Raw genomic sequence first — 11037 nt, 5'->3', positions numbered from 1 at the left:
CTTCCCCAGAGCAGAGTCCCGGGCAGAGCGCTAGTATCGGCTCTGCTCCGGGACTCTGTGGAATTCCCTGACATCGCTGTCCATGTTTGGACACACGATGTCTGGGGCTTCCCCAGAGCCGGAGTCCCAGGCAGAGCGCTAGTTTAGGCTCTGCTCTGGGGAAGTCTCTGACATCGCTGTCCATACATCGACAATGATGTCAGGGGCTTTCCCAGAGCAGGAGTCCCAGTGATGGCAGGAGCAGAGCTGGAGTCCCAGGAAGAGACTACTAGTGCTCTGCCCGGGACTCCAGCTCTGGGGTTACCCCTGACATCCATGTCCATATATGGACAATGATGTCAGGAGCAGAGCTGGAATCCCAGGCAGATTGCTAGAAGCGGCTCTGCTCCAGGACTCCAGCTCTGGGCAAGCCCCTGACATCACTGTGGCAGCATCTGCAGAGGACACTGTGGCAGCATCTGCAGAGGACACTGTGGCAGCATCTTCGAAGGCACTGTGGCAACATCTACAGAGGGCACTGTGGCAGCATGTACAGAGGACACTGTGGCATTATCTAGGGGTGTGTTGCATTATCCACGGAGGGCACGGCGGCAGCATCCAGGGAGGGCACTGTGGCGTTATCTAAAAAGAGGCTGCCCAATCTTGACATGTGTGTCTGCCAAACGCTGCTAACTGAGCTGCCGGACTGCATTTAGCGACACTTAAACTGGAAAACTGGATTGTTGAAAGAACGACGTGGAGAATTCTCTCAAATTTTAAACCTAGTGGTATTATAGTAATGTAGTGTTATAGTAGTTCAAATAACTAATTGATTAACAATAATTTTGTATTGTATCAAACTTGAAAGTAATGCGGCTCGTCAACTTCCCATTTTTTCTATATGCGGCCTACTTACCCGGCCAAGTTTGAGACCCCTGCCCTAAGGCCTTGTTACCACAGTATAGATTTGATGCAGATTGTGAATATATTTTTTTAAAGAGATTCTGTCACCACATTATAAGTGCCCTATCTTCTACATAAGGAGATCGGCGCTATAATGTAGGTGATTGTTTTTCTAAATAAAAAGCACTGCAATCTATTTTTATCACGTTAGGAGCGATTTTAGCTTTATGCTAATTAGTTTCTTAATGACCAAATGGGCGTGCATTTACTTTAGACAAAGTGGGCGTTGTACAGAGGAGTGTATGACGCTGACCAATCAGCGTCATGCACTTCTCTCCATTAATTTATTCAGCGGATAGTGACACTGCGTTGTTCACTATGTGCGGTCTTATACTGACATATTAACGTTACTGAAGTGTTTAGACCGTGACTAGACATTCCTTCCAGCCAGGACAGGATGTCTATTCACAATCCCGACACTTACGTAACATTTCTGTGGTACTTACAGCAGAGCAAGCGTAATCTTGCGAGATCACGCTGTAAATGACAGGTTACAGCGAGATTACGCTTTGCTCTGCTGTAAGTACCACAGAAACGTTACCGAAGTGTCGGGATTGTGAATAGACATCCCGTCCTGGCTGAAAGGAATGTCTATTCACTGTCTAAATACTTCAGTATCGTTAATATGTCAGTATAAGGCCTAATCCTCAAAAACGTGTTTTGCGCGCACAAAAAACGCTGCGTTTTTTGCACGTTGCCGTTGCGTCATCAGTATGTGCTGCGTGATTTTCACACATATGCCATGCTTATGAAACGCGGTTTTGAAGTTTAGAAAAAGAAATGAAGGAAGTGCTTTTATTTTTTCCTTAATTTCTTTATCTACTGTTGCGCGAATCATGCGCGTCACACGGAAGTGCTTCCGTGTGCTGTGCGCAATTTTTACGCATCCATTGACTTCAATGGGTGCGTGATGCGCGAAAAACGGACGACATGTATAGGACATGTCGTGATTTTTACGCAGCGGACATACGCTGCGTGAAAATCACGGACTGTCTGAACGGCCCCATTCACTAACATAGGTCCGTACGTTCGTATGAATAAGACCTAAGACAGCACATACTGATCTAGCAGGATCCCTATGCACTGAGTGAATGGAGAGAAGTGTAGGACGCTAATCGGTCACCGATTGGTCAGTCATACACTCCTCTGTACAACGCACACTTGGTTTAAAGTAAAAACACGCCCAGTTGGGCATTAAGCATCTCATTAGCATAAATCTAAAATCGCTCATAACATGGTGAAAATAGATCGTTTTTCTAAATAAAAAGCACTGCTGTCACCTACATTACAGCGCCGATCTCCTTATGTAACGGAACATAAACAGAAGAACTATATAAAGGAAGGCTTTGAAGTGTCTCCTCGTCTGGATCCAATTTTGCTTTAAAACAATGCATGCAAAATCTACGTGAACAAAGCCAGATTTTGTTGTAGACATTTCCGCAACTGAAAATCAGTTCCATTCATCTGAATGAGAGCGTTTCTGCAGCAAGTGTATGGATTTCTGCAAGTTTCATGGTCACAAAAATTTCTGCAACAAAATCTGCCGCGAGTGAATCCACCCTAAGGCCACTTTCCGCTCCTAGTTTTGGCTTCCAAATACTGATGCAAAATACTGCCATGTGAAAATGGCCTCAGGGTCAATCTACAGATTTGTTGCATAAATCTATGCAAACCCTGCAGGAACAACCTTATTCACATTTAGGCCTTACTCATACAGTGCAGATTTGATGCAGATTTTTCATGTATTTTTAAAAGGACACTAACTTCTTAAACAACTTATGCTAATCTAACAGTATACCGGATATAGATGAACTTTGTAATTTACTAAAGTTAATATTTAGTAGTTTTATCTATGAATATTATCGCTGCTTATAGAAGTCTATGGAGAGGAAGCAAGAGACAGACACGCTACCCATAGAAGGAGAAAGAAAGAGGAAGACTGCTGCCCATAGAAGTCTATGGAGAATTGAAAGAGCAGGAGTGAGAGACACACCAGATCAGACATGCTGCAGCAGCTGGTAAGTTACGTCACCCCAGGGCTAGATTCTCAGCTACACTGCTCATTACTGCCGTAATGTTCTCCAGGCTGCATTTAAGATATATGTTTTTTTAAATATTAGGAGAGCAGAATTCTCCTCTTCTATCTCTATGTACGCAGTGTATAGAAGACAGGATAGCAGTTAGGCACTACCCGATCGCTCAGGGAAAACCGAATTAGCCTGCACTGGTGAAAAATGCAAAATACATTTATATAATGGTTAGCTATATAGTGATTTCTCATGTACACACATATGACAGCTTATTCTGAAAAGTTGGATGCCTTTTGAAGCCAAAACCAGGAACGGAACATTAACCGGGAAGGGGGGGGGGGGGGGGGGTGGGGTGGGGTGGGGGGGGGGATGGGCGGGCGTTTGGTGAGGGGAGACGGAAGACCCAAATGTCTCCTCTCCTGGATCCAATTCAGTTTTTGGCATAAGAAAAACACATGCATCAAGTATGTTGTGTGTGAACAAGGCCGTATGGAATGTTTCATTGTCTCAGAAGTTTCTGCAACAAATCTGCCGTGTGTGAACTTACCCTTAGGCCAGATTCACACGAACATGTCAGTTTTGCGCCCGTAAAAAACACAGCGTTTTTCATGCGCTGCAGTTGTGTCCATCAGTGTAAGTTCCGTGTGGTATCTGTTTTAGAGGTCAGTGTTAGTCTTTTTTTTCCTCTCTCTGCATTTCTTTAGCAACTAGCGAGTGGATCCCTGGTAGCACACTGATGACGTCCGTGTGCTGTCCGTGATTTTTACGCACCTATTGACTTCAATGGGTGTGTGATCCGCAAATACGCACCAGCATAGGACATGGTGAGTTTCAAACGGAAACACGCTGAGTGAAAAATCCTGCATGTCTGAATAGCCCCGCTGATTTGCATAGGTCCACGTGCTGGCCGTTGTTTTCACGCACAGCACATGGACGTATACAGCGTTCGTGAGAATCAGGCCTTATATTCATAGAAGCAAAGTACAAGTGCTGCAAAAATAAAACAAATCATTTGGTCAATGCATATGAATACCAGGTCTCCCTGCCCAACTTAATTTTTGGAAATTGGTGGCTTCATTTTGAGCATTGGTTGCCATTTTACAGGTTATGAGGAAAATTACTTTGTGATAGAATGCTTTCTACTGAGACTGTTGACCATTCCTTTTAATTATGGTAAAAATGTACTTCCCTATAAAATGTACTGCTCGTGCCTGGTCTCTAAGTTGGGCTATATAGCATGTAAGGTTTTTGTACATGGTATGGGAATAGTACACATCGGCCTCACTCCCTACCACTCAGAAAACAGACAGGTATGCACAGACAGCCAGCAGAGCTCATGGCAGTGAAGGACATCACACAGGAGCTGCATACCGAAATAATACACATCTATAAAGCCTCAGATCAAGCCCAAAACATTAAATTATTAATAGAGGGTACCCCCTCCCCCCCCTCTAAGACATTCTATATGCCATAAATATCAGATAGATGCAGATCCCAGCCCTGGGTTGCGCACCTATCTCCAGTACACGGGTCAGCAGTGGACTCAGCCATTTCAGTAACTCCCATAGGAATTCATGGAGAGCGCGGCCACCACTCCACCGACTCTCCGTCTAGATTTTACTGCTGCCTCACCAGGCGGGACTGGGATCAGGTTTAAACCCCCCCCCCCCCTCCCCCCTCCATTCTGGAGATAGGTTTGGGCCTAGAACTGGGACCAACAGCTATCAGACATATGACATAGCTCACGGAGGTTATAAATATCTTAGATGGAAATACCCCTTTAAAGCTCTGGCATGGTCATCATGCTAAACATCACCATTAGATTAAGGCTACAAGGCAGGTTTTGATCAGACATTACCACTCAATTTAACCGTGATTATCTGTTGAACATTCTTGACAAAAGGCCAAAACATTAAAGATTCAGGTGAAAAAAGTTCCAAAGATTTAAAATGAAAACCACATGAAAATAAAAATGCAACTCTGCAGCGACTTGACAAAAATGTCATTGTATATCAAAATACCACCCTGACCAAGGTTTAATCTAGAGCCTCTTTGAACACATTTATAGCATATCCACTAGATATGCCAAAAATATCTGATCAAAGGGGGAGTATGGAAGGGGTTCTAACTGCCGAAACCCCAAAAGATTGCGAATGGATCTAGCATCCCCACCACTTTTGGGTGAAGCGACAAAACATTAAATGCAAGGGCACCATCTCCGTGTTCGTATTTCCTCCATGTTCTCTGGTTTTCTTCCACACTCAAAATTGGTATGGGTATCGGCGATTGGGATATTACGTTGTGAGCCTTATGGCGGACAGGGACGGACGTGAGTGATGACCATCTATATACAGCATTGGGGAACATGAGAGTGCAATATAAGTAATGTGAAATAAATACAGGTGCGGTCAAGTGTCGCATATGAGGCATCTTATTGGTGCATGTATGTAAAGTTGCGTTACGTTGATGAAAAATCAATGTTAAAGTTTCATTAATAAATGCAGATTTAGTCTAGCAGGCGGTGAAATTTGTTTTCCATGCACACTCACTCAACCTATAAAAATACAATACAGAAAATTGTGATTTTTTTTTTTCATCAATAGTTTATATCAACAAAGGAAAATAAAATAAAAAGATTTTAGTGGAGTGTGTAAAAATAACTATTTGAGATATCCGGACACCATGATGAGATATGATTATCAGGAGATCAAAAACCGTATCTAGCTAGAAGAATCAAACCTGTTTAAAGGCCCTGTTCACACCACATTTTCGTTTAGATCAGACATGTCTGTATAGAACAAACCTTTACTGTTGGTATATCAGTTGCATTTCTCGGTTTGTGATGAGACAAAAACATTACAAACTTGTGACAATTCCTTCCATTAACCCATTTTTGGGACTTTGTACTTAAATTGTACGTGTCGTGACCAGTGACTTTACAGAATAAGCGGTCATATGTGCATACACGATGAACACCACTATTTCTGGCCATTATTTGACTTGTATATGGCATTTTATTTTATTTTTTAGCAGTTTTCCTTTCTGAAGGCTCTTTAGTCCTCCGTTTTCCCTGAGCTAGTGGCTGTCGTGCCTGCCAAACATTGCACACAGAGAAAAGAGCTGCAGCAACATGGTGGACAACATACAGCAGTAATAAGCAGTGTATCTGTGAATCCAGCACTAGGGTCAGATATAACTTACCAGAAGCTGCAGCATTACAACGTTTCTTATCTTTGATTTTTTTTACTGCTTTATGCAAAGTTTGTTTCATTTGAAGGGAGTATCCTATGAATCATTTTTATACTTAAAGTCCAGAAATGCCATTACTAGCGGGTTTAAAGTGATTGCAGTAGGTCTAGCATAAAAAAAAACAACAAAATAATATTATTTTTTTGCCCCCTTGGTGGTGCTGCTGCTAATCTTTGCTGCTGGTGGCAGACTGAGCAGAATCAGTCTCCTTCCCCGTCTGGCAGTTGACGATATAGTCCCTTCTTACTTCCCGTGCAGGAGTCGTCGCTTCAGCTATACTGCCATGCTACTGTAGAGGTTCTGCTCCTTCCCAGACAAGCATAAAGATTTCTACTTGCTGCTTTGCAGTGAATAGAGGATCATTATGTAGAAACCTGGCTGTGGGGAGAGTAACTGAGCATGTTTGTCCACCAGCACAAAGCTCAGTAGCTGGATGTGCACATTGCTATATACTATGAACACAAGGTGGCGCCATACTATGAGTAAATAACTCGTCACTGGATTATTTCTTTAACAGTGTGAAAATGGGAAACGTTCAATTTTTAGGATCTATACAATGAATCTGATATTTAATGGTGGGACAATCCCTTTAAATGGACGTACAGATCGCATTGCTTTAGGCCCCACTTAAATAACACCAAACTATACACAATTTGTATTTTTTTTTTATTATGGTTTCCACATTTATATCACAATTTGTCCACTGATAGGACCAAAGTTAGCAAAGTTGCTCTCTTCTGCATTTCAGAAATACAGAAGTCTTACTGTACATTCAACTAAGGCTTTTGTTTTTTCTTTTTTTAGGTTTTATTTTTTGCAAAAAGGAAAAAAAAAAAAAATCAAAAAAAAAAAAAATCACGTTTATGATGGAGATCCCATAAGGCAGATTACATCTAAAGGAATGATCGCAAGTTTGTTTGTGTTTTTTTGTTTGTTTTCCCAGCATACAAACCAGCCCTCTCAGTATTTTGTCTGGACAATTTAGAAGCGGTTAGCACCATCCGTCACCTTGACGTTTTGGAGGTGAGGGTCATTTGAAGAACGGACATGACAGGAGATGGGGCCTGAACACACTGAAAATAAAGTAATAAAATGTGCTTTTTAAAACAAGAGTCAATACCAAATTCAACTCAGTATTGGGCTTCTAAACATAGTGATTAGCAGCAGCTTAGGGATCAGTTCATCACAAATACAGAGGCCGTGGGAGCTTTCTACAAATCATCTTTAAAAAGGAAAAATAAAACTTCGTGGGGAGGAGGGAATGAAGAATTTTAAGACTCTTCCCCTGCCCATGATACAGGGACCAGTTGTGATGCTTGGAATCAAACACTTGAATTTACGCCTCTGGGACGCTTTACTGTCAAAATTTTTGGAAATAAAATCTGAAAAAAAGAGTCAAATAAATAAATGCATACTCTGTTATGGTAACTTATTCTCAACTTAATTAAATCCTCTTTCACATAAGTTTTAGGTACCTGTCTCATATATATATATATTTTTTTCTATTCCAGCCCTTTATCTGGTACCGGAAAAATTCACCTTATTTTGCATTTAAAAGGGTAGATTTGAACTTAACACTTGAATTTTTCACATATTTTTTTTTTTTTATTACAGCCGACTTGCCATAAGAGTTTCAAAACTCCAAACTTAGCCCCCTTGCACACCCATCCATTGCATTTCTTGACCCCCTTCTTTAATCCTTTTAGTAAACCGGTAGCAGCATTTAGCACAAAAGAACGGGTGTAGCAGACGTAGGGGGAGCTCCGGCAGGGGAAGGCATTTCCCAGGATGTAGTGGACACAAAGCTTCTCCTCTTTCAGGCGCTCTACATCCCCCACCCTCCATATACCCCTGAAACAGGGAGCTCCTCAATTAAATCTTCCATATTGAGCAGTGGTCGCCAAGCGACCCATGGTTTGCAGTGAAAACCGCAGATATGAGAAAGCAGATTTGGGACCGCTGCTCAGTCTAGGCAGACATAAGGCAAGATGTTTAATCTACCATCATCACCATGTGGATCCAAGGAGATGCACTGCGTCCAATCATACCAATTGCCCTGTGTATCGTGACAGCCATTGACACCAGGCCAATGTTGTAGATGTAGTCTTTCTAAGTCCGCACTAGTTACTTCCCTGTTTTTTCCAGGCAGGTCACTAGGGAGGGCAAGTGGCACTAAAACATGAGTCTTTCTAGCTTCTCGCTTAGTGCATTCCTCCTGTTTTAAATATTCAGACATATAATAATGTGCACTCTGTGTCTGTACACCAGAGGAAGACAACAAGCTGCTCTGCCGATTGAGATAGGACTGGATGATCTCATTTCGAGACAATTCCTTCCAGTTTGTCTGCTCAAAAGGACTTGGCAGACCTAATTTAGGGTCCTGTTTGTCGGTCTCAGTCCTGTGCTGTTCTGAGGGGGCTGAACTCTCCATTTGAGCTGGATCTTTGTGTGTTAAGGGTTTTATTTGCCCAGTCATGAAATCAAATCTTAACTTGCGATCCTTTTTTACACGTGTCTGTTTGCTAGTCCCATCTGCAGAATACCCTTCTTGTTCACCCCGATTCCGGGATTTTTTTTTCTTTCGACTGTCTGAGCCAGATGTAGCATCATCGCTGTCCATTTTGGAGGGCTCTGGTGAAAAGCCACTGCGTGGTGTTTGAGGTTCTATATACGGCTGACTGCTCCGTGGCGTGTGCTGTTGTGGTATCCTGGGAGACTGCTGATGGTGCCAGTCAGCAGGGAGTGGCTGTTCCACCAACCTATGAGGTGAAGAGATAGCCATTTCTCTTCTAGGAGAATCAAGTCTTTTTGCTATGGTAGGAGGTGTAGATGGGCGCACAGGGGATTGAGAAGAGGGTGTATGTGCAGTGTCCGCACCAGGCAGCCTTTGGGAAGGGCTGGGCAAAGAACCCTTTGGTGCATATGTGGTGTGCTGCCGTGCCACTAGCTCTGCTCTAGTGCCACGAGGGCTGAAAGAAGAACAGCGGGGACTACGTGGTTGATGAGAATAGCCATCTTCTAACGCTACACTGTGCTGCTGCAGGACGGCCGCTTTCAATAGAGAGGAAGTGCTTGGGTGTTTTACAAGTCCAGGGGAATTGGTGTGAGGCCGGACAGCATTTACAGGGATTTTTCCATGCTTGTCATTTTCAGTCTCCAACCGGTTAGTCTGTGAGTTCCCATCAGGCGGACTAAGCAAGCTTTCAGGGGGACTACCACCGATTCCATTTGTAGGTAGAGGTGAGGAGTTTGGAAACAGCTCATGACTAGGTTTGGCCACTTTGTTGGCAGGCCCTTGGGTACCATCTCTAAAATCCCCCTTCCTTTTTCTATTAGCCAACTTTTCAGCCTTGGGAGAATGTGCCTTCTGAATGTCATTCCGGACTTTGAGGTCCTGAACAGGTTTTCCACTCAACAGTACAGTTGGGGTGGTTTCTCCCTTACAGTTGTGGGTACCACCTCCATTGGCAGAACCCGGTGGATTTGGAGTGCCCCTGGCAGATTGCTCATTCTGTTGTACGGGCTCTATCAACTTCTGCCAGCTACGCAACAGTTTCTTTGCACGTTTGGCAAGATCCTCATTGCTGGTCTTTTTCCGAACATCATTGATTAATTTTCCTAATCGAGTTTCCTGTGTAATAAATAATTAAATATTAAAATCTACTACAATGTTCAGGGGTTTTTCAGATTAAGGCCAGGATTGACCACAGTTTTAATGCAGTATTTGTGGCACTGAGCCAAACCCAAAAGTGGATCCAAAGAGGTAGGAAAGGTGTAAAGAAAAGACTGATGCATCTCCTTTTATTTGCATCCATTCCTGTGTTTGGCTCAAAAAGCAGAGCCAAAAACTGCATCAAAACTGTGTGTGAGATCCTGGCCTAAAGGGGTTATCCAAGATATTAAAATTGATGGGCTATCCTTAGGATGGCCCATCAATATTAGTTCGGGGGGGGAAGACTCACGGGAACCTCCATCGATCAACTATTTGAAGGGTCCGCGGTGCTCATACGAAAGCACGAACAGAAATTAAACGTATATAAGGAGGCTGCAGCACTCGAACAAGCATCGTGGCCCCTTCAAACAGTTGATTGGATCCCCACCGATCTAGTATTGACGGACTATCCTAATGATAGGCTATCAATTTTAAAATCCTGGATAACCTATTTAATGTAATTAAATGCTTACCATTATATACAGAAAAGTTCTCAAAAATTGAGAGGAATTTTAGTTCGAGAAAACATTCCCATTTACATTCAGAGGTTGAAAAGTAGGCAGATCTAAGTCTAGGCCAGGGCTGCTCAATCTTTGCCTGTTCCTCAACACTTCTCGAAGTCCAGTGAAAACTAAAAATATATCTAAATTTATCTTTTGTCTCCTGAAGCGGCTATAACAAAAATAATCACAAAATGAGTCAATTATGTTGCTAATTATCGGGCAAACGCTCGCTCATAGAACGCTCGTTCCCGATAATTGCCCTATGTATACAGGGCCGCGATCAGCAGATGAACAAGCAAACGCTCATTCATCCGCTACTTGTATAGTTTGATAAATGAAAATTATTATCGTTGTCGGCAGCACATCTCCCTGCTGCCGACATAATAAATGCATGGGGACGAGCGATCGGAGTAACGAGCGCTCATTCCCATACTAGCTCCTTGTGAAAGGAGCAGACTAGCGCCGATCAATGAGCTGTCTCGTTGATCGCGCTTGCTTGCACCGCCCAGGATGGGCCGTGTAAGAGGACCTTGAGCCAAAAGATTGATATAGCCAGAGAAAGGACTTTGCAGTTTATGATTACTTCATTAGAGTGCCTCCC

The 11037-nt window shown here is 43.0% G+C and overlaps 1 protein-coding gene across 3 annotated transcripts in view; it reads right to left on the bottom strand.

Annotated features, from left to right (window-relative positions):
• Positions 1-6873: 6873 nt before the first annotated feature.
• The window catches only part of MED26 (mediator complex subunit 26), a 62773-nt gene continuing 58609 nt past the window's right edge, over positions 6874-11037 (bottom strand). For all 3 annotated transcript variants that reach the window (XM_075825327.1, XM_075825329.1, XM_075825328.1), the window contains one exon: positions 6874-9852. In XM_075825327.1, coding sequence (XP_075681442.1) covers positions 8185-9852 — 1668 coding nt within the window. In that variant the 3' untranslated portion in view covers positions 6874-8184. The remainder of the gene's footprint in view (positions 9853-11037) is intronic.

This window comes from Rhinoderma darwinii, chromosome 1 (assembly GCF_050947455.1).
Source record: "Rhinoderma darwinii isolate aRhiDar2 chromosome 1, aRhiDar2.hap1, whole genome shotgun sequence".
In the NCBI taxonomy this organism is placed as follows: domain Eukaryota; kingdom Metazoa; phylum Chordata; class Amphibia; order Anura; family Rhinodermatidae; genus Rhinoderma; species Rhinoderma darwinii.
This window is presented reverse-complemented; position numbering and strand designations above follow the sequence as displayed.